Genomic DNA, 24,599 nt, shown 5'->3' on the forward strand with positions numbered 1-24,599 from the left:
TTGGGCCCTTCACTGGGCCTGCAGCATTATGTAAATAAATAAATAAAATAATAACACAACTACACAGATTTTGTCATAGTTAATGCTATGTTAACATGGCAATCTGCCTTCTGTCACGAAAAGAAAGTGTCCAGAGGTTAGAGACAACGGAGGTGTCACGATCTGCCTCGTACGAGAGGGAGGGCCGAGGGGCCGCTCTCTTACAAGGACACGGAGTAACAGCTACCGACTGCCGAGCAGCGCTCGTCAGTGTTTATTATCCAAGCAGGACCAAAGTTGTTTGCCAAACTTGGCGAGGTAATGAAACTAGGCTAGGCAGGGCGCCACAAGCTCGTTACAGGAGGTACTAAAGTTTAATAGGAAATTAAAAAAAAGCACAGAGATGTACTGCAAGAAATTCAGCTTTCATAAGAAATCCCTTAATAATAAAGCACTGACTGAACTGTAGCAAGGTTGTCAAATGAATGCAAACACTGGGCATTTTTCTAGGAGTTATCATTGTACTTGAAAAGCGTCTGCGGCTTCTTGAGGTAGCACTATTTACGAAAGAGTAATAAGGCCGGCGTGCAGGCATATAGGATTTAGATACTGGGTGTTGCACTAAAAAGACACTCAGAAAAAAGAAAAAGGAAAAAACACGGGATGTACACACATTGCTATAGTGCAACCAGGATAACAAACACATTCACGCATGCTTGCTCCATTACAAGTGATATCAACAAGAGTAGCAGCGCGGGCTTGTTGGTATTGTCCGACTTAGGTTGTAGTTGCAGCGATAAAAAAGCATGCGAACAATGTGTTGTGCAGGTGCTTCCCCTGTTAATTTATCTGTGCACGTTTTTGTTGCTACAGATCACATTCAAATTATATTCCATAACTTCCAAGTTAGCTTCATATGTTGGTACTGGGATGATACATTGATTAAATGCTCTTTTATATTTCAATGGCAAATAAAACTTCTGAATATCATATTGAGCACCACAATCTGACGACAGTGCCACTGTTTCCAACAAGTAATGACTTACATGCCTAACATTGAGGTTATGACAAAGAAAGTCGCACTATCACGAGCAATGTGAATGGCAACATGCGAGTGTAACCAGAATCGCCTTTCACCCAAATTAGATAGGTGCTCGGATGATGCTGTAAAAAATAAAGTGGAATAAGTGACACTTTTTATGGAGCCGTTTTTTTTATGGAGCCGTTATGGAGCCAACCTGGTGACTTGATAACAGTTCATAACACTTTAGGGGCTCAGCTTGTCATCCACCTATTCATGTTGCATTTTACTGCATTGATTAATACAAACCCAAAGCCAGGCTAATGCAGCTCAAAACCAATGCGAAATATACTAACAATGTCGAACAATACAGACTACTAGAAAATATTAAATGTACCAATTAACCTTTTAAAAAAATCACAGCATATCCCCAGAGTAAATGATGATGAGTGGGGCAAAACATCCATCAGCTCGTCTGTAATTCCGTCAGTCTGTTCTTGCTTCCGTCCGTCCGCCCGACCATCCGTGCGTTCATCCATGCGTCCGGCCGTCTGTCCATGCGTCGGTCCGTGAGTTCGTCTATCCATCTGTCTGTGTTTTTGTGTCCATCCGTCCGCATATCTATCCATCCGTCTGATAGTCTGTCTGTCAGTCCGTTTGTGCATCTAGTGAACACTACAAGTACCCCTATCTCGCATCCCCTGTGGCACATACCCACTCTAGAGCGCATATGTGCCACCGGTGGCTACGTACTACTACATGTATACAAGGGATGAACAGACCCACGCCTTAAAGAGCTTCACCCCTAAAAACGACCTGAAATATGTAACTGATACTTGCAATGCTTTAGAGAGGGCCCCACCGCTTCTGCAAGCACCCCATTGTACAGGATTTGCTAAAATGCCCATGCTATGCATTTTCACAGGTTTCAAGGGAGTTGTGATGTGTTACGCTCAGAACTACACCTAGAACACAATCAGCCGCAGTTTTTTTATCAGCTCCACAGAGAGGCCGGAGTACCAACAAATAGCCAACGATTAGCGGGACTGCTCCGCCCTTTTTCACTTTGTTTTTGACAGCACCTGGCGCAAATCGTCCTGTGTCGGGTTAGAGATAATAGGCGCTCACTCATATAGCTCACGAAAGTTCGTTCGTTGACCTGTGCAGGACAGAATCTCGTTACTTCACCGTGAATGTACACATGTTGTTGTGTTAACGACGTACTGCGCGGCTGCCCCGACCCCATTTGGTATTCACTTTTCAGATGACTTTATGAGATGCCTGTGAAACTTCATAACGTCGAATACACGTTGTCAGTGGACTCACGGCAATCACCAGCTCTCAGCCGAACGCGTAAAGCCGACCACTTTATTCCACACGACGGGTCCGGTGTGCGCAACACTAGCAAACCAAAAACAAGCAAAAAAAATCACACTGTGCTGTCTTGCGGCAGGCCTCGTCCAATTTTGGTTACGGCAAACCTCGTCCAGTTTTAAATTTTATTTTTGTTTTTACTTTATATTTGTAAGCTTGACTGGTAACGTCAAAATTCTGTCCTAAATGCCCTAACGCATCGTATAATTATTGCTAGCATCGCTAACTATCCTCAATTTCAGCATCACTTCAAAACACCCGCCTCAGATCTTAAGAAGATTGCACCAGAGAGTTGGACCCAGCAGCACCCCACAACGGGAGAGCACCTGAAACCACGTGCGCCCATGCTGAACATACAGTTTTCAAATCTTAAAAACCACGCGGTGAAGATTTGAAAGGTATGGATGCATTGAGCACATGGGCGTCAGCAGAGGAGTGCAAAAAGGGCCCTTGCCCCCTCCTTTCTCGATTCTGACTAGAACTTGCCTATACTCAAGCTATTTTAGTGCCCTACCCCTCGATGCAACAAGGGCTTGCGTCCTCTAAGACAAAATCCCGCCGACGCTCATGTTTCAGCGCGTCCCCTTCAAAAAAAAAATGGACCATCTCCCCAAAGGGAACCCTGATGTGATGTGAATCAGCAGCGGTGCGCACGGCGTTGACCCGGTTGAAACGGGGGAAGAACGATTTGAAGCGAAACTGTATAAGTTTACTGGAGTAAACGTTTGTTTCAAACGCAAACACACGGGAGGAGAGACGTGTTGAAAACGCTTGCGCTTGGCTTCTTCGGCTAGCGCATTGTTGGCGTTATTCGTGCACCATCTCTATTCTCGAACACGTTCAGCGTTCTTGACTCGCACCTCGTCAGTGTCATTGGTCTTCCACTGCCGACGCTTGCATTTGGCTTGCCTGGCTTGCGCCTCGTCGGTGTTCCAGGCCCGACATCGTCATTCGCGAATGCGATCGGCTTTGCTAACCTGCAACGTCAGCGACAGCCGAGAAAGGTACGTGCACACTAGCGGGAAGCATGTCCCGGTGCCATCCTGCCCAATGGCGTGATCACGCGGCAAGCAGCGGCGCGCTGTCCACATTGCCGGCGCCGCGAGACCACAACCAGGCTAGACGACAACGCGCCTATCCACGGCTTCTTCTTGCCGACAGATGGAGAGAGGTGGCACGCGTGAGGAGATGATGCTGACGTGGTGGTGGTGGTGGTGGTTAGAAGAGGAAGAAGGCGCCTAATTTCTGCAGCTCGGTTGGGAGCACAGCACAGCACCTGCGGGGATGGGGAATGGGAGAATACTGGATAGAAGAAAAAAAGGTTAGGTAAGCAACGGCGCAGTCGTCTTCAGCACAAACGGCAGTCCGGAAGCAAGGATAGGGTGGCAAGCGTCCCTTTCTCAGCGGTAGGTCGCGATTCCTGTCTCGTCCGGGAAAGAGGCTGTGGAGTGCTTGTAGATGGGGACGATAAGGGAAGAGCAGCTGCTCCAGGGTAGTGGCAGGAAGGCCATGTCTCTGGTAGGCTGCGGTGACCCCCGAGCGTTCCTGTGCCAAGGCAGGGCAGGTACAGAGGAGGTGCTCGAGGGTCTTGAAGTCGCCACAGCAGGCTGGGGAGGCACAACATCTCTTGAAGTAGCAGTGGGCCACGGTCTACACGCATCCGATCCGCAGCCGAAGCAGGTCAACTCGTTCCCTCCTGGTAAGGCTTGCTTCAGGAAGATGCCTCCGTATGTAGTGGTTGCTTTCGAACTGCTTGGAAGGTTGGTAAGGTCATACCGATACACAAAGGTGGTACTACTAACGACTGCAAAACTTTCCGTCCCATCTCGCTCACAAGCACTTGTTCAAAGATTCTCGAGCATATTGCCTCCAAGCATCTTTTGGCTTATCTAGATGTTCACAACCTATTATACTCACAGCAACATGGATTTCGAAAAGGCCTATCTACTATTACTCAGCTTGTTGAACTTGTTCATGATCTCTCCTCTGAAATTAACTCGCAAGGTCAGGTTGACATGATACTCTTAGATTTTGCAAAATCTTTTGATAAGGTGTCCCATACTAAACTGTTGTTAAATATAAACACTATCTTTAAAAACCCAAACCTAACGCAGTGGTTTTCCTCCTATTTCTCCAATCGCAAGCAGTATGTTCAAGTCAGCACGAAAAAATCTGCCCTTGCCAATGTTACTTCTGGAGTTCCCCAAGGCAGTGTCTTGGGCCCACTACTGTTTTTGATTTTTGTCAACGATTTACCTAAAGATATTACGGTCCCCATAAGGTTTTTTGCTGACGATTGCGTAATGTATAAAACAGTCAGGTCTCCTACCGATCAATCAGGACTAAATTAAAACCTCCAAAAAATACAAAACTGGTGCACCATTTGGCAGATGGATCTAAAGGCCGCAAAAACAGTAACAATGACCGTAACTAGGAAAAAACGCATCCTAATAACGACGTACTCTATAAACGATCATGAGCTTGGCAGAGTAGAACAACACAAATATTTGGGTTTATTAATAACTTCCTATCTACGATGGAATTTGCATGTAGACTCCGTTTGTGCTAAGGCTAACAACGCATTGTGGAGACTTCGGAGAAATCTGCACCATGCTAGCCCGGAAATCAAATGCTTGGCTTACAAGGCTCTCGTATGGCCAATTATGGAGTACGCAAAGGTGGTATGAGATCCGTATACAACAAGTAATCGCACTAAACTAGATAGAATACAAAGATTGGCGTCACGTTTCATATTTAACAAATACCAGCGCTGCCACTCCCCAACTCAGCTTTTCAAGCTGGCCCACCTTAAACCACTAGAACAAAGGAACGAGTATGAAAGACTTAAATTACTCTTTTTAATCATTGAAGAACAAGTAAAAATAGACAAATCGAAGTATATGTATATAAAAACTGGGGAAACGTCAAGGCTCCGGCATAACATATACATCCCCCCTCCCAGATCACACAACGATTGTTTTAAGTTCAGTTTCTTTACGCGGGCGATCAGTGAGTGGAACAGGCTGCCAAATTTTACTGTCTTATCGGAATGTGTACCTTCTTTCTTGAAGGGCCTAAAGGATGTCGTGTATAAAGATGTATAGTTTATATTTTGCTTATTCTATGTCCTCAAGAGCAGAGTGCTTTGGCTATTTCTTGTCATTCATTGTTATGTATAATAGAAATTGTATAGGGAGTACCTATTTTTTGTAAGTATATTGGTTTTTTCAACCCCTGTTATAGCCCAAATGGGGCTGACAGTATAATAAAATGAAATGAAATGAATGCCTGGGTCATCGCCCATTGGCCACCCTCTCGTTTGGGTGGAACGAGGCGAGGAGCTCCTTGATGCGAGCTTGCGTGTAGTCCCTGGCTGCCAGAGCCTCAGTGATGGGGGTGCCCGGCTGGTATGCTGCCTTGGCCAGCGTGTCCACATTCTCGTTGCCAGCTATGCCCCCGTGAGGGCAGCCAGTGGAAGGAGACGGACATTCCGGTTTTTGCAAGGGCCCGGTACTTGGATGCCAGAAGACTCCCCATGAGCCCTGCACGACAGTGGTTAGCCAGTCTCTGCAGAGCCGCCTTGCTGTCGCACAGGACTGCAACCGGCTCTGCAGGGACGTCCTCGACCAGTAGGTCCGTCGCCAGGTGTAGCCCCCCCGCTCCGCAGCCATCGAGCTCGCCGGGAAGGGTAGTCGGCACTGCCTCCCGACGACTCAGGATGGGATGACGCAGGCAGCCGCCGCTGTACCGTCTGGCATGACGGATTCACGATGAAGACCTGGAGCTGACCTGCCAGTTGCTCCTGGAGCTTGGAGACGACGGCCTGTTACAGTGCTGCAGCAGGTGTTCGGTGCAAGGTTGCCCCGTCAAAGGACAGGTGGACTTCAGGCGGCCCGTGATGAGGCGGTGGAGGAGCCACCGGGACTGGCAGATCGCAAACCTCTCTTGTGGTAGAGTGCACAGAGACCGCTCATTTATGACCTCAGCTGGCTGTGAAGTCGCTCCAGGAGGGCACTACCGTCTGTGGCACGGTGAAGGCGGTCAACGTGCCCCATCGCACGCTGGATGATGCGTAGGGACTGGGGCCACTCTCTGGCCTCGGCCACGGGGAGTACTTGGGGAGCCCCAGGATGGCCCTCACTGCTCTCCTGTGATGTCCCTCCAGGTCCAGTCTCCTGGCAGGCGTTAAGCCATTAGTAGGAAGGCGTACAGCAAGACTGAGGACGCAGAGGCCTGGTTGAGCCGTAGAGCCAGCTTGGTGGAGCAGCTGCGGCCACGCTGCTGCAGCATGTTGATGGCTCCTTGAACACGTCGAATCTATCTGGTCGCGACCTTGGCAGCCGGGATCCAGGTGAGCCGATGGTCGATGGTGAGCCCAAGGTACTTCACCGCCAGCTTCCAAGGCAGGCGAAGTTGCCGACTCTCAGTTGCTTCACGTAGTGTCATGCTGCCACCAGCAAATGAATAAGCAGGGCCTTGGTCTTGGTCGCGAAGACCTTGAGTCCGATGCCCCTCAGGTAGGCGATCACCGCGTCCAGGGCCGCCTGCAGTAATCTCCTGATGGCTGGAATGAAACGCCTCAGTCCACGGGCCGAGAGTGCCACGTCATTGTCGTAGACAGAGCAGCTGGCCAGGAACCTGGTGCCAGTCGGAAGAGAAGCTGCGAGTCCTGCCATCACCAGGTTGAACACGAAGGGGCTCAGCACGGAACCCTGAGGTACGCCTGCAGTGATGTCCCTGGGTTGGCTAGTCTCTTTTCTGACTCGAACCCGGAAGGTCCTGCCAGAAAAGGAAGGAAGTGATGAAGCTGCGGAGGCACCCGTCGATGTCAAGTCGGTCCAGGGCCGTCTCAACGACCTCCTTTGAGAGACCGTCAAAGGTGCTCTCCACGTCCAGCAGGAGCAGCGTGGCCACGTCACTGCAGCTCTTGGCATCCTCGATGGTGGCGAAGACGTCGGAGGTGGAGTCGGCTGTGCACCGGTGGCGTATAAAACCTGTAAGTTGTTCCGGGAAGAATTCGAGTTGGTCAGCGATCCACTCGAGTCGCTCTAAGGCCACTTTCTTCATCACCTTGCAGGGTGCAGAGGTGAGAGAGGCTGGCCTGTACGAGGAGAGGGCCATGGCTTTCTTCTGGGGCTTCACAATCTGGGCGATGACAGCAGACCGCCAGGACTCGAGTAGGACCCATCTGCTACAGACGTTGTTGTAGTACTCCAGCAGGTGCTGGCGGCCAACTACGTCCAGGTTACGGAGCATCTGGAAAGTAATGCCATCAGCTTCTGGAGCACTTCGTCGCATTGATCCTTCAAGGGCTGCCTCTAGTTCATAAATCCTGATGGCTTCGCAACACAGTTCTTGTACTTGCGCGGATGTCCACCCGGGATAGTCGCAAGTGGTGGGGCACTATAGGACAGCAGGAGGTGGTGCAGCAGGCAGCTGGGCAATGTCCCTCACAGCAAACTGGTCGACCAGCTGTTCTGCCATGCGACAGCCTAGATGGAAAGGTGGATGGCCAGGGACATCACTTGTTTGAAGATCCGTGGCACCATCAGCAGGCGCCAGGCCTTGGTCCCGTCCTGCGATTGGTCAATGGAGATGCAGATGCCATTCGAGCCCTGGTTTCTGCGTTGTCGAGCATGGCATCTCTAAACGGCGTTGACCTTCCAGAACACTGCTCAGAGCTCCAGTTGAGCCTTCTTCAGAGCCTGGCATTCTGCCCGCCTCCGCGCTGCCCTCAAGGGTAGGTGTTGGATGTCTGGAACAGGCTGCCCCCGCTGTGCCTTGACAATGATGGTTGCAGCCCGGGCACTGTCACCCACCAGTTGCATGAGGTATTGTCACTTGTGTCCTGCCTGAACAGCTGATGGTATACCCGCCAGTCTACCACACGGTACTCTTGGTCCCTGGGGGGCCTTCCCTCGGAATGGAGTCAGTAGTACGGGCAGGTGGTCCGAACCCCAGGTGTCCGAAAACGACGACCAGGTGTACCATCAACCCTCCGTGGCCAGGCTAAAGCCTATGGCTGTGCTAGTAGCATTGGCTCCGCGACGAAGGCAGGTGATGGCCCCAGTATTCAAACAGGATCACCAGGCCAAGCTGCAGCAGGATGTTGCGCACCTCTCGGCCTCGTAAGTCGGTCTTGCGGCCACCCCAGGCTGCATAGTGGACGTTGATGTCACCGCACAGCAGAAAGTCCTTCCACAGTCGATGTGCAAGTTGCTGCAGACAACTGGGGTCCCACCCAGGACTCCTTGGGTCTGACGTACATATTGGCTACCACGGTGTCGTCCGGTCGAGGTGAACGTAGACAGCACAGCACTCGGAGGGCCCTCCAACCAGGTCAGCCAAGGATACCTCAGCTTGCAGCAGGTCCCGCTTCATATAGACGGCACAGCGGGCAAGTCCTTGCATGTGGTTGTCGACTAGGCAGGGGGCAACATGGCAGTTGGTCAGCGTGCAGCTGGTCTGGCTGCTGTAGCTGGCGTAGCCTGGTAGTCGGAATTGCCCTGCCTAGGCGTACACCTCCTGGAGCGCGAGGAAGGACGTCGTAGTCGTTGTGAAGCAGGTGTGGTGCGAAGTCATCTCTCCGTGACCCCAGCCTGTGGACGTATTACTGGAGGACACTCGGACGTCAGGACTGACGTAGCTTGGTGGAAGACTAGCCATGCCATATGGCACGAAATGGGTGCTCTGGTGGAAGCAAAGCAACAACTACCTGCAAAGAGAGCAGAAGGGGGCCCAGGAGTTACTACAATAGAGGCATCGGGGCGGGGGCCTCACCTCAGCAGGCTGGGTCTTGGGGGCAGCGGCAGCAGGCGTGGAGACATGTAGAGGAGGCTGGACAGCAGGAGCAGACAAAGCTGCAGGCACAGCTGGAGTGTTGGTAGCCGCCACAGGGAGTGGCCGGCAGAGGTTGCATGGTGCTGGGGTTGATCTGGCTGGTGCAGCATGGCACTTCACTACCCTTGTATAGGACCGAACCTCCCTCGTCTCCTCCCTCACAACCGCTGCAATTGCTCGTCTGGAAAAGGTTGTCGTCGAAGAAGCCACAATGGTAGCCACTCGTCTCTGCTCCTGCCAGCGAGGACAGTCAAGTGTGTCAGCACGATGAGGGCCACCGCAGTTCACACAATGGAAACGCTGGCAGTCTGATTCTCCTAGATGAGACCGGCCGCAACTGATGCAGCTGTCTGGCCAGTTGCAGGTCCCTTTCACATGGCCATACTGACCACATTGCACTGGAGAGATCGTGGTCTGGCTGGTCGAACAGGGAAACAAACTCTGAAGAGCATCATGTGGTCTTGGGGAACGGGGCCCTCGAAGCGCAGCGTGATAGTACGGCCTTCTCTGGTTGCCGATAGGACCCGTACTTCCGACTGGAGTCCGGACAGCAGGTTCTCGCCAGCAGCGTCGCTGTCCACCCCACGGAGGAATCCCATACTTGTTTGGTGGACTGCAGGCTGTCTGGCTGTCACTGGGATTCCCTTGAGCTCTGTGAGGGTTAAGAGCTGTTTGAGGCAATTTTGGGAAGTCACGTCCACTGCTACCACGTTGCTGTGTCGGTTCACCCTTATGGCAGCAACCATAGGGCCCGATGAGAGTGCCTGGGCTAGGGTCAGTCTTGGGCAGTTCCGGAGCGAGCCTCCAGCAGAGGCGGCCCGGCAGAGCACCGTCCCCACCACCGTAGGGTCCACAGGCAGGGCAGCTGCGGTCAGGCTCCTGGTACGATGTAGGGCAGCCTTTGACCGGACCGTCTGGAGCCCTCATCGTCGCCTGTCTCGCTCACAGGGAAGATCAAGTTTCTGGAAAAGGTAGAGGGCTGGGGGAGGCCCCATGGTTGTGGTCGAGCCTGTGGGCTGCGTATACTGGTTTCCAGATGGGAGTGGGAGAATCGCTTTATGCTGCGATGCAGGAACAGTTCTCGTCTTGCGCCGATTCCTGTTCCTCTTCCTCCGAGGGTTCCCTGTAGTACGGGCACCTGTTGCATCCTTCAGGAAAGCTGCTGTGAGGTGAGAGAACACAGTATCCCTTCTGCTGCATTTTCCTCAGTACCATCAACAGCGGGTACGCCTGGAGGGCCTCTGGTCACAGTAAGAGGGTTCACTTAGATCACTGAGGCCACTCCAGTCGTAGTGCTGCTTGCAGAACTGTCGGTAGAGTTTTCGGTGTATTGGGATCCCAACGAGAGCCAGGAATCCAAGCTGTCAGTGCTAGTGTCACTCTCTACATGAGGGTAGGGGCTGGGACCAGCTTGCACCGTGTGTCTGCTTCGTGATCGCTGCTGCCCTCGGGGCGAGGACACTTTCATGATGAGGACATGTCCATCTCTTCCGGCGAAGGTTTGGGCAGCAATAAAGGGCATTCTCTTCAGAAGTTGCGCTGTTGGGGGTTGGTGGGTTGCTGTCTTGTAGTATGGCATCATCGGGGGCATTGGTAGACATGGATGAACTACGCGTCTTCGGCTGCAGTCTTCCATGCTATCACCACGTTCTCTCTGGACCTCTGTAGAGTCCAAGATGGCAGGCTGTCCAGCTGGGTGAACGAAATGCCACCAAAAAGCTTGCACCTTGTTTGTGCTTGGGGTTACGCATAGCTCGGGCAGGTAGTGTTCTTGGCGGTGCCATCATGGTTTGCGCGAGTGCCTTCGCGTCCTCGAAAGGTCTGTATTTGTCCTTGTCGTCCATGGTTCGTGTGGGGGAGCTTGCTGAAGTCGGTTGATTGTGCACACACATGTGCACACACACTCGCACACACACACACACTCTCACAGGGGGAACACGAGTCGGCAAAGTAGGCAGGCATAGGGGCAATTAAGACATAAATTGACATGAACGAAAATATGCGAAAAAACTGCTGAGTCTGTTGATGTGATGCGAACTCGCAACTTTCGAGGCAAGTGTCTTATGCTCTACCAGTTGACCTACGGCATATGTATGGCACCTTTCGTCATAACTAGATTGGTAAAGTGAACTAACTGCCCATACTTCGTCCATAAAGAAGCTCTTCTTTGCAACTGAATCTGCCAGATGAGCAACATTATAAGCACAAATGCATGTTAGGATGTACAGATTGCATAAACACGTTGAATATTCATATATACACTTGACAAGCAATAGTATGTTCTATGTTACGCCTGCAATGTGCTCTATTCCCACGACAGCTGTACTTTAAGAGACTTTTTCTGAATTTATGTGGGCACAAAGTAGAAAGTGGTTCACCAATAACAAAATAATCAACTTATCTCTGTCTCTTTGTAGTCCTTGTTTTTCATGCAATATCCCTAATCTAGCACAGCGTAAATGTTTTGTGATTTCTTCAATGCTATAGTAGGCTTCTTACTGGAACTTGCAATTCATTTTTAAGCTCAAGATGTGCACGGAGGAAATACTGCTAAAAATAAACCGGGATACACCCAACAGACATGTTGTAGCCAACATACAGTTAAAGTGTTGTAAGTTATTCCACTTTGCACTGGGGGAGGTTTATGGCATGAGCACTGCAAAAAGCTCTGAAGTTGTATCTGAGCGTATAACACTACCTCTGTGATGCACCTTGGAGGACAATAAAGAGAAAGGGGATTGTAGAGGCTCTCGAGATTCACAGGGCGGGTAACTCATGTCCCGGCACTCCATCCACTGCTCTGTCGAAAAAATAAATGGACCAGCTGAGTAAGCAAGAACCATGTGAGTGTGGCCAGTACAGACAGGTGATGACGAACTTCCTTTGGAAATATACTTTGCCCATGACATTGCACCCGTGTGTGTGCAATGTAATTCAATATGTTATGTGTTTTGGGTCAATTAGAATCTAGTTGAAATTTAGTTGTTATTGTTAACCGAGGGTCTTGTCCCAGTCGCTCGACTTTTGGACCCTTGTCTGCATACAACTAACCATGAGCCTTGGTATATTTTTATATGAGATGCCGTGCCACGTAACAAATCACAATGCCTTGGCAACGCTGCATCAACAATCGCAGGCTCAAGCAACCGAAACCATGAGAAAGATACTTAGTACTAGTAGAGAGATGCTTTCAGACTCTCAAAATAATCAGCAGCATACACATAACCACAAAAGGGGGTAGGCCATAAAAGAGTGGTGGCAGCGATGTAGCTTTTGCAAGTATAAAAATAAATATGTTTCGATGGCAGAACATGAGCCCTTGTCTGGCACTGAAGCCTGATGCTTAAAACATATGACAGACTGCACATCTCAGGAGGCAGAAAAAAAAACATTTATTAATTCCCACCAAGTAGGCAGATGCATGAATAAGCTTCATCATCATCATCAGCCTGACTACGTCCACTGCAGGACAAAGGCCTCTCCCATGTTCCGCCAGTTAACCCGGTCCTGTGCTTGCTGCTGCCAATTTATACCCGCAAACTTCTTAATCTCATCTGCCCACCTAACCTTCTGTCTCCCCCTAACCCGCTTTCCTTCTCTGGGAATCCAGTTAGTTACCCTTAATGACCAGCGGTTATCCTGTCTACGTGCTACATGCCCGGCCCATGTCCATTTCCTCTTCTTTATTTCAACTATGATATCCTTAACCTCCGTTTGTCCCCTAATCCACCCTGCTCTCTTCTTGTCACAATTCCGAGTTCATAAGAGGTCAAGCAGACATAACACCGGAAATGAATAAGCTTAGCGCGTGACAAAAAAATGCTGACAGTTTCATTCGAGAAATATAGAGCATCAATGTCCTCAGAACGTTTTCATAGGTTGTGATTGGTGTTTTTTTGAGCGTACATTCACCTCAAAGAGACACACAGAATTCAACCAACGAAATATTTACATTTCTTTACAATTTTAGGAGCCAGGTGTTACCATATAATATGTTTATTAACAGTACACTGCCTCATCTCTGTCACCAGACGTCTTTCTTGAACATTACTAGCACCGCACTGTTTTGTTTGCACAACTTTCTTGCTCATAAGATTCATTATCAGTTCTCGATACAAATGCTGTATACATACTTACATTTACATGAATACATTTCTTTGTGTTCAAGTCTTTATGCATTTCATAACTTTGAAAACATCAATTGAACTCTGTAAATCGAAAGAGGTGCCAACAAAACACAGGAAACTTAGATCTGTCAACATTTTATTGCGTTCTTGTATGTCCCTATTTAAACTACTTTCCTTATACCTCTATTCCAACAAATTCACACATCCAAATTTCACTTTCTAGACTAAAATATGGATGATAAACTTACACAACGCATTGTAAAATAGAGCCTGGTTACATACAGCAGACTAACAAGTGGTCATTAGTTATCTCATAGAGAAAGATTAACTTGATTTACCCTTAATGTGCTGAGCAATGCTACATAACACTATGTGTTCCACATTTAATGCAAGCCAAATGTTCAATTTCCTTGCATGTGGGAAAATTAACGAAGAGCACCAAATAAATTTTCTTAAAGAATGACAGATGCCCCTGCAAGCAACAGCGTCGAAGAAACTCAAAAGGGGATGAATTGATAAACGTTCTCAAGAAATAAAGAAGCTAAAGTCTACAATATAACTAAAATCAATTGAACCCCACAGACAAAAATTTGCATGCCCCTGACCTTCAGGGTTCTTTATTAACATGGTGGATGAACCCATGACAAAGTGAGAGCTGTTTTGCCAAAAAGCACACACAGAAAAAAAAAGTGTTCATGTGATCTTCAAGGCTCTTCAGACAGGATGGGTGGCAGCAGAAACCGAAAAAGGGATGCTCTCTTGTGTGGGTTGTTCACCTGTGCTTTGAAAAATTCACGTTCTGAGCGAACGCAGCAAGACCCAGATTAAGTGCAGTAAGTGCATTTAAGGCGTGACTGTTTCTCGAAGATATTACCCTTATGAAAAGAAGTGGAGATAGTTAATCAATGCTAGCTTCAATATCCCCTTGAGGTGAAACATAACTGAAATGCAGTGGCTGACTGGGTTAGCTTCACAATGAAGTACAAGATATCAGCTGTTTACATATTTGAAAATCATTCTAAAGATACGGCAGTGCGACAGCATTGAGTCACCACCAAACACAGTGTAAACTTATCAGACTTGCATAAACACGTTCAAAATTAAAATTAATTCCTACTTTCAGGGCATTCACAACAACATACCCCCCTCTCAATGGGTGATGTGGTTTTGGCGGTGCATTAGTCGCACATGTCGTGCATTTGTGTACCTTGCCAGGCCATCACAGTGTCTTGCATCATTTACACCACACTTTTTCACAGTGTAATTCCAACACGAGTGACATGTGAAGGAAGCCATGCCTGTTGATTAAATGCACACCGATAATGTAATCAGTGATGTCGTGTTACGATGCTGAAGTGGGTACAGACCCCACAATAAGCTATGATAACCCCTCTTCACAGCAGAGAAGGGTGGCCAGGTTGAAGACTCCAGACCAGCTAAAGCACATTGTTCTACACCTTATAAATTCACTATGAAACACTTTTTGCAAAATACTCGTATGCTCGCGTGATAAAAGTATGCAGTTGTCCCTTCATGATAACTTTTAAACCATAGGTCTCTTCACTGGCCCTTTCAGACACCATTCTTGCCAGTAGCCACCTATTTAAACGAGCACTAATGAAATACAAAAAGGCGTTATCCGATATTAGCATTCAGTTATTTAGGTAATCATATCTGAAGAAGGGGGCCTCTTCTTTCCACTCTATTTTATGACACCATGGGACTTCCACCAAATTGTGCCAATCTCCATTCTGAACTGCAACACTAAAAAGCTTTTCCAACCTCAAACCACAGCTTCACAACGGCTTCTAATCTACAAACTCACCCCTCCCATAGAACCTAGCACAGTTTGATGGAAGCCTGTAGGTACCTCATCTTTATGACTTCTCATACATATGACAAGACAAGTGAGAAACATGCGCTGTGTCCTTGAAAAAGGTGCACTGCAGTAGACATAAAAAACATGGAAAAGCAATATTCTGCAAGATACTTCATATTTCATGCATCTGAATCCTGTTTGCGCACTTTGTAATTTATGTTACCCAATGAAGCCGTAATCCATTAACGTTCAGTTTTCCCCCCCAAAAAAAAGGGCTTCATTCCACTCACATTCAAGCCATCTTCTTCGCATGACAACGGGACATGTGGTCTTTGAGGCTGTCTTTCCGCGAATAGGACGCATGGCACTCGTCACAAGAAAACGAACGCCCATCGGAGTGGGTGAACATGTGGTGAGCCAGCGTGGTTTTATGGCTAAAAGAGGCACTGCAGTGGACACAAGAAAAGGGACGCTCTCCCGTGTGGGTACGCATGTGGTTAACAAGATGCGGCTTCTGTAAAAATGATGCACTGCACTGGTCACAGGAATAGGGACGCTCTCCCGTGTGGGTGCGCATGTGGATAACAAGATGCGGCTTTTGCAAGAATGATGCACTGCACTGGTCACAGGAATAGGGGCGCTCTCCCGTGTGGGTGCGCATGTGTTTCTTGAGGGCCCCTCTGACTGAAAAGGATGCGTTGCAATGAGCACAGGAATAGGGGCGTTCTCCCGTGTGGGTGCGCAAATGAACCACGAGCTTGCTGTTCTCAGTGAATGCAGCTGGACACAAGTGGCACGGGAAGGGTTGCTCACCCGTGTGAGTGCAAAGGTGCCTCTTGATATCTGCCTTTTTTTTGGTCACATAGCTGCAGTGTGGGCAGGAATGCAGTTTCACTTGTATTGACACCCACGAAGGGGACTGCTTTGGGGATGCCTCCAACGACGAGGAATCTGCAATGTCATAGGAAGCACAGGAAGAAAATGCTTACCAGGTGTCATAAATTATATGCCAGTCGTCGATATGACTGCATTCTGTTATTTAACTTTGTGTTTACAGCCCCAAGCAATCTAGAAAGAAGCTGTCCTTGTGGCTCTGATTAGACCATGATACCCATGGCCTAACAAGAGATGTTACTGAAATTGTAACAGTGCAATGAGACCATATATATCTCTCCAAAGTTTCTAAATCTGCACATAAATTCTAGAATGGATACATGAGAACATCTGTTTCCAATCCATAAAATTTTTGTTTGGAAGCTATTAAGATACTGTACACACATGGGGAAAATTTTTTTCATGTGGGTGACAATGAAAAGCATAAACCATAAAACTAAACTGCACTGTTTCCTTACATAGAAGTATACATTTAATGCAGGGCGAAAAATGCATCATTTCATATTTGATCAAATGAGACCTAAAAAGGTAAAATGTGAGAGTACGATGTTATTACAATACAGGATGGTAAGTGTAAAAAGCAAAACATATTTGCAATTACATCTACAACACAACATTTTTTGGTGATTGAAAATGTGGCCACATTTCTGAGACTAAGAAAATATATTCCTTCTCAATATTTACTAGGAAGGCTTACCCACTTTTTGCTCATGTTTCGCTCGAGTAAGGTCACGATGACACAAAAGCAAATCTTGTGCCAACGCTTGAACTCCACGAGTATAAAGCGGTGGCGTTATCTGGTCCCGTAAATATCGCCTGTTATTTCTAAGCCATGCTTTACTTGAGCGAGCAGTGCAACCATGCCGCATCCTATGCCAGTTACATGCTTTGTTGACACTGTTGGTGATGATGAAGATTGATTTTGTTTAAGTTATATATGACGAGTGTGCCTTTAAACCACTCGATCGTTGCAGTGTCCACATGGCATGATGCATGTTGCTATTCAAAACTACTGCCACACAATCCAGAATGGCGCGAATGCGACTCCTCGCACTGTATACCCAAGCGTCAAGCACTGGCACGACTTTGTGGTAGATCCCCTCTGCCTGGATTCCATTGTGATTTTTCACTCACAATCAATGATACCTGCGCCGACATGAAAATTTATGCAGAAAAATCTCTTCAACTCCAGCATGTCAATACTACTGGTAACTTTTAACACAAAAGCGTTAAAAGAGCTTGTTCCACAGAAATACTAGTGTCAACGTCAGTGTGGACATCATTGAAAGTGTCGTCAATTCGGAGCGAAAAAATCCGCGTCGCCTGGGAGTGAAAATTTGAGATAGATGCGAACAAATAAAAAAAAATCGGTTCAAGTGGGAATTAAATCTAGGTCTTGCGTGTGCTAAGTAGGTTTTAGAGCAAGGAGCAACATTACTGTATAGAACTGCTTCGAAAAAAAAAATGGCACAGAATAGCGTAGCGGGGCACCATGCTATTCACGGTCAGAAATGGGGCAGTAGTATTCCAATGTCTGATAAAACTAGTATTCTAAACAGGGCCAAAAGTTTGATTGACAAGGAAGATTATTGAAGCCTGTGAAGTAGGAGAAATGAATGACAAGGATGTCGGCATGTCAAGCTTATTTCGTTGCCACAAGTTGCGATAGCGGCAAGTGCACCCCTTTTGGGTCCTCACTCTGTATCGTTAGAGCTTCATTTTTACGTACAAACGTGTATATGTATGCGTCAAGATGATTTCAATATTGCACAAGGGTGAAATCACACCACGAAAACACAAAACTTTAGAAGATAAAAAGCAAATAAGGTGAGCAAGATTTCTGCAAAAAAAACATAATTACCTATGTTTATTGCAGAAATCTCAAATTATCATAATTCAAGATCATTGTTAACCTCCGGCATAACAAACGAAAAATGCAGCTACAGTGTATTTATAACCAACTAAAAGGTTGTTTCTCTTAGTGACACTTCGACAAACATATGCACTGTTGAGAAGATAGAACAATATTGGTCTCAAACTATGAGGCCTAAGTAAGTTAACTGTAAGCACGGGACCTCTTTATTATCACGATTCCCAATTAATTTTTTAGTATAAAGATATGCAATAGACCAAAAGAGTAAAATGGGAACATCCAACTTCACACAATTCAATATAACCCAGCCAAAGGCTGCCGCTAGTAAACATTGTCACATCACTGTCACAATTCTGAGTTCATAAGAGGTCACGCAGACATAACACCGGAAATGGATGAATAGTTTCTAAGACTCTGATGCAATTCATTTCAGGCCATTTCTGAAGCTCGCAGATTTTTGGGTGCTCCATGGAAGGAATGAACCAATCTGCAATGGCAAAGATATCACTGTTAAGGCCAGAAGAAACATACACGCTGTGCCTACACAAGGGCTGGGCAGTATCACAATACAAGAGCAGCACGACAATGCCTTAGAAGTATCTGTATCTGAGTATACAGATACAGATACTTTTGAGTACCTATATTTTTTTATTGAGATGTTTTTGAAAAACGTATTTGTACCTCAGGAGTGAAATATTTTTATTATGTATCAATTATATCGCGATACTATGCAGGACACGAGTATCTAATTACTTTCTTGTTGAAAATGAGCTGACCTGTTTCTGCGAAGGATCGAATAACCTCTAAGCCGAGCCAAGGCGGGCCCTACATTTTCACGACAGAATCGCCAAGACAGTGTATCGTCACACTCTACTAACAAAAGTCGTGGTACCAGGGCAGGTGCTGCACACCCAATGTTTTTCGATCGGAAAGTCATTTAGCAATTTTCGTGTTGAGGCCGAACCAACACCTTAAAGAAAACATGTTGAAGAAGCTGCTGTGTGAGTGCATTAAACACAAAAACCATCTCAACAACACAGTTCTTGCCTAGAATAAATGTATGCAATTCCTTAACTTATAGTCTGGTATGGTATGCGGGGTTTAACGTCCCATAACCACCATATGATTATGAGAGACACCGTAGTGGAGGGCTCCGGAAATTTTGACCACCTGGTGTTCTTTAACGTGCACACAAATCTGAGCACATGGGCCTACAGCATTTTCGCCTCCATAAAAAATGCAGCCACCGCAGCAGGGACTCGATTCCGCGACCCGCGGGTCAGCAGCCTATTAATTTATAGTCTGTCAAAGATTACAGCGATATGCTTGGCCTGCAAGTTGTCATGCGGTGAAACATTAATCACAATATAATCCTGACCATAATGAATGCCTTTGTGGACCATTAGCATTCCCAAAGTGAACAAAGTATTTTAGTGTTTGTATTCGCATCCTTTTATCCGTATTTCAGAATACTTTTTTCATCTTATAGTAAGAGTATTTTAGAAATATTCCGTTGCATCAAAAACAAATGTATCCTAGCATCTGTATTCCAGACTTACAGCAGATGCATTTCAATATCAGAATTCTGGAATACTTCTCCAAGTAACTGTAAGCCCAGCCCTGGCTACCTTTCCCTAGCACGGGCACTTGCCACAAATTTTCACTGCCTTCACAAGTGTTTTCACAGATTGAAGATTACATGTCTCCCACATTAGCAAAAAAAAATCCACATGTATGGATAAACCTGTGTGCCACCAAGCTTGAAAATAAAAAACAAGGAAAGCTTTTTTTAGGTCAGTTTAACCTCCTGTCAACTTTAAATAAATTGATCATAGTAAAGAAAAGACCATAATTTCATAACTAAACTTCACCTCTCATGGCAGAATGACATTTTTTCCTACTATTTAATTTGGTCTTTATATACCTGGTTTTCCACCACTAATCCTCAGAATGTCTCTAACTTATTTCTACTGCATATTGTCACGGGGTCGTGACTTGGTCGAAGACAGGAGACTTTATGTCGGGATTTAACTGTTTATTTGGGCGAACCTGTGCCCGGTAAATGGAAAGTTTGATTACAGTAGCAGTCTTGCACAGATAGAAGTGAACGGAGCGTCGGCCGTCGATCAACTACTGAAAAGTGGCGAAGCGCGTCGGCATTTATACTCTTGCCATCGAATGTTTTTGCGTTATCGCTGGCAGTGGCGTAGGTTCCAGAATAATCTGTACAGTTCGCAGCGTAGGCCTGATCTTATCGAAATGATCTACTACAGTCCGGAAGCTTCTCGAAAACTGCAGGCGCGGTTTGTGCTGAGAATTGTGTAGTGTTTTGGGACGATAACAAAACTTGGGAAATGGAACGTGACAATATGTGTTAACCTTTCCATTGTTGTCCCTTAAACCAGAGACTTCATGAAGGCTAGTGCCCAAACATGTACATGAGTTGATCTCTGAATTTAATTAAAACACGCTCCGTCGCTTTTTTTTCTTTTTTTTTTCAGCTTCCTCACGCTGTTCATTTTTATTCTGCTTTACCGAAACTCGCTTTATTTGCAATGTCTTATAAGGCAACTCAAACACACCTGAAACAGCACCGAGCTTCCCTTGAATTAAAATAAAAGGCCCCCCGCCCTCCCTTCTGCTGCCAACAGTACACCAACCCTAGTAGCACGCGATGTTGCCATTATGTTGAATCAATATCTGCATCCCTGAAGGGGTTCTCTAACACTATTGAAGTACCTATATGTTATCTGTGGTTTGCGTAGACTGATAGCTCAAGATAATTATAGCGTACCTATAAGCACCGATATCAAATGATTTAGTATTTTAATCATGCAATTAAGTCACTACATCGCTGCCGATTGCATTACCACGTAGTGGCGCTCACCAGAACTTTGCGTGCGGAAATGACGCCGGAAAGTTGCCCCATATCATTGGATAAATTTCACGTTAGAAGCGACCATGGTGTGGGATTAAAACTGAGATTACTAATCTGTTTCGGTTTTCTTCTCTGTGCTTTTTCATCGAACCCTGAACAGACGCGACCACAAAAAAAAAAAAAAAAGATCACTGCGACTACAAAACACGACAGGGGCACTGGCTGCCATTTCGCCGCTATATTTTTGGCTTGCGCAAGTAGGATGTATCTACGAAAGACCTCTCTCTTCCCTCTTCTTGCTTTTTGGAATTTGCGAGCTGCCTCTTTACGCATGTGCGCTGTTGAAGGGGTGCAGTGCACCATTGTTGTTCGTTGGGCAGCATCCCGAACACACGCGAAGGGTCAACAACACTTCGCTCTTTTGGTCGTTCCACAAGTTCCTTTCTCAGAGTAAGAGGAGGAATTGACTTGGAATGTTGTAAAAAACAGCAGAAAATACCTCGCTTCGACACTGTAGCTCCCGCTCACGTTCTGGCAAGCCAGGCGTCAGGCACCATGCTTGTTACTGTGGTAACAAGGTCAACATGACTTTGAAAACAAAAAAATATAAAAAAGGTGCGAGCTTCCCCTATGTAGGCGCTTCCAGCTTATTTCATTGGGGCAGCCTTCTAACATCATGAGCGAGTGAAATGTGGTCAAGTGATCACGCAAAAATCGAGTTGAGGGCCAGCATTTTTTTTTTATTCTATTTTGAATTTTCCAAGTCGAATAACTTAAGATTGCATGCCGTTTTTGCTGCATCAGTCAGTACTTCAGTCTATACAACCCACGAATAAAACATGGGGGGTTGAATAGTGTCGGAGGGCCCTTTTAAGGCCACAATCGCAATGCTTTGGCAAGTGTGCATCAACAGGGCATTCACATGTGCAACTAGCCCCATGTGTGTTAATTAAGACCCCATCAAACTAATAAGTTTGCGGAGTCTTTCAAAGGAAAAGGGGGTTGTGGCCATGTGGGTTCTTTTCATAATATTCATTTGCAGACTCTCTAAAAATCTCTCACTCTCAAACAGAAGTTGGCAGCATATGTACAGCCGCAAATATGGGCTTGCTGGGCACAATGGTGACAGCGATGTAGATATTAGAAGTAAATAAGTATGCTTTCACGACAGAATATGAGCCTCATCTTTTTTTATCAAAGTGCTAAAACACATAATAATTTGCATGTCTCACGAGGTGGGAAAAAGAACATTAATACGCATAATGTGTGTCCCACAATGCTGATGGTTTCCTTTGTGAAACCCAGAGCATCATGACGCTCAACACGTTTTCGTAAGCATCAAGGTTTACAGACAGTTTCAATTTGTGCATGCACTAGCCTCGGGGACGTGTGCAGTTTTTTTAATCGAACAGAATTTTCACATTTCCTTCTACTTTCCTGGTATGCCTATATAACCTGTTTATTGACAAGTAATACTGCACAATTTCTTGTCACCAACCACTCATCTAAAACAAGGGTAGGCAACCTTTTGAGGCAGAGGGCCAACTTGCGTGAAGCTTACACAACAGGAGAAAAGGGGGGGGGGGGCACATTAGAGTAAGTCAAGTGTAGGAAGGATCTTTGCTGACAAAGAGAAAAAATTCAGCTAATTGGCACTGATCATCTATTATTATTAGACACTGGCAGCTATCAATAAGTAAAGTAACCATCAATAATCAATCGATCATATAATCAATGTCTATAATCAGTAGAATCAGTAAATTATCAAATCAATCACAAGACATGATGGCACTAAGTGTGAAGACGTAGTACAATGCCAAATGGAAGTGACCTTTCTTTGCTACTGCAAAAGCCAATCTGACATATAAACTGCGTTTAGGTATGAAGGGGTAAGGGCAGCACAGGGGGAGGGGGGGGGGGGGGGGGGGGCTTGACATCGTATCTGAGGCCACATAGTGCTTCTTCGCGGACCATAGATCGACGACCCCTTGTCTACAACATTACTAGTGCAACGCTTTCTTATTTAGCGTTTAACCTTCCAGCTAATATATCTTCTCACCATCTTTCAATATGAATGCTTGATACATATTTACGCTGGCACTAATGAATTCTTTCTGTTTTATCTGCACTTTTCTGTAAGGTGCACATGTGGGTAATGAGGTGCGATTTCAGCAGAAATGACACATCGTACTGATCACAAGAAAAGACACGTTTTTTCGAGTGAGCACATATGTGGGTAATGAGGCGTGCTTTCTGCAAAAACTACGCATCACAATGGTTATAAAAACAGGGACGCTCTCCTGTGTGGGTGCACATGTGGTTATTGAGGTGTGGTTTCAGTGAAAATGACATACTGCAGTGACGTGTCGATGCACGAGTGAGCCACGAATTCGGAGTTTGCAGTGAATGAAGCTACACACAATTGGCACTCGCAGAGGTATTCACTAATGATGACTTATTCCCCAAATAACATTTTAGTCACACAACCTAACATATGAGCTAATACTGCAATAAATTGAAATATATAACAGATAATTTTGAATTAATATAATGCTTATACATTGGAGCCACATTTGCGAAGCCGCCTTGGCATGCCCAAGTGATAAAAAAAACTATTTCCATGTCTTAAACTGAGTAATGCCCACACCAACTTAACAAAGTGGTACACACATTTTAGCCATGAAAGTATTCCGTACCAAGCGTACCAGTGCACCAACAAGTGTACAAGTTACACCTAGAAACTTGATTGAATGGCTTTAAAAACTAAATGAAAGATGGGTTACAAGCAAAATAGATAGCTCATTAACATACGCTCCAATCAACACACGCAATCAACAATAGTTCCAAAAATATCTGCAACACACATTATAGTGTTCACATCAGTCGTTCAGAAATGCTATTGAACGCTTCTCAAGGAATCGCTCAAACCAATGGTCATGCATTATAGAATATCTGCAACATCTCCTTGACACCCTCCTTCCAATCAAACACACACTGCAACAATACTGCACACTTTCACTAGGATTCCACGAGTCTCTGTCTCGATTTTGCTGAACTTGAAAAAAAAGATAGTTTTCACACCGATTATTTTAACTTGTTTAAAGTATGTACCCTTCAGTAAATGACATCATTGTGGGCAATCGTTAATACACCTATGAATGCACAAGCACAAGTGCCATGCCTAAACCAACACACTTTTTAACACGATATGATAGGAAACTGTATAATAAACTAAATTGATTGAAGTCAAAATTTTCCATTGCCATTGTGAGAAAGAATACAGCAGAATTTAGGTGTATTGAACACATGACTGTTTCTCAGATTTTAGCCTAATGAAAAGAAAATATTGGATATGTGGGGTTTAATGTCCCAAAACCAAAGAAAAAAAGTAAGTAAAGTTAGCTGGTCGATGCTAGCCTAGATATCGCATTAATTTCAAACTTAATGCGATGAATGACTAGGTTAGATTCATAACGTATTAAAAGATATATGCTATAAAGATATTTAAAAGTCATTGTAAACATACTGCACTGTGAAAGCATTGTGTCAACATATGCACAGTTGATTTTCTCTCACCTACAGTTGCGTAGACATGTGGCACTTTGGAAAGACTTCTATATTTCAGAGTGTTCATTGTCACAGACGCCACCTCAGAGCGTGATGCGGTTTAGTACATGTCACATATTTGTTTACCTTGCCAATGCCCCCTTAATGACTCCCACCTTTTGCACTGTGCTTCTTCATCGCACTGCTCAGGCATGGCTGACACACAGAGGAAGCCGTGCTTGGTCGTT

At 46.0% G+C, this 24,599-nt stretch overlaps 2 protein-coding genes across 2 annotated transcripts in view; both read right to left on the bottom strand.

Moving 5' to 3' along the window:
• Nucleotides 1–16,275, bottom strand: part of LOC119185257 (uncharacterized) — a 38,208-nt gene extending 21,933 nt beyond the window's left edge. The window contains exons 1-2 of the mRNA XM_075874442.1: nt 16,272–16,275; nt 15,974–16,111 (exon numbers count right to left, since the gene is read on the bottom strand). Coding sequence (XP_075730557.1) covers nt 15,974–16,111; nt 16,272–16,275 — 142 coding nt within the window. The remainder of the gene's footprint in view (nt 1–15,973; nt 16,112–16,271) is intronic.
• On the bottom strand, nt 5,211–15,457 carry LOC142772216 (uncharacterized). Its single transcript, XM_075874413.1, has 2 exons — nt 9,155–15,457; nt 5,211–9,089 (listed from the first exon to the last, which is right to left on the bottom strand). The coding sequence occupies exons 1-2, from the start codon at nt 10,139–10,141 to the stop codon at nt 9,033–9,035; spliced, it is 1,044 nt and encodes a 347-aa protein (XP_075730528.1). The 5' UTR covers nt 10,142–15,457; the 3' UTR covers nt 5,211–9,032.
• Nucleotides 16,276–24,599: the final 8,324 nt, after the last annotated feature.

This window comes from Rhipicephalus microplus, chromosome 9, assembly GCF_043290135.1.
Source record: "Rhipicephalus microplus isolate Deutch F79 chromosome 9, USDA_Rmic, whole genome shotgun sequence".
In the NCBI taxonomy this organism is placed as follows: domain Eukaryota; kingdom Metazoa; phylum Arthropoda; class Arachnida; order Ixodida; family Ixodidae; genus Rhipicephalus; species Rhipicephalus microplus.

Bases quoted from the DNA above. Each gene is read 5' to 3' on its own strand.
- LOC142772216 (XM_075874413.1), bottom strand. From the start codon at position 10,141: ATGAGGGCTCCAGACGGTCCGGTCAAAGGCTGCCCTACATCGTACCAG. The intron at 9,090-9,154 runs GTGAGGCCCCCG...CTCTCTTTGCAG, and splicing joins CCAAGACCCAGCCTGCTGAG to GTAGTTGTTGCTTTGCTTCC.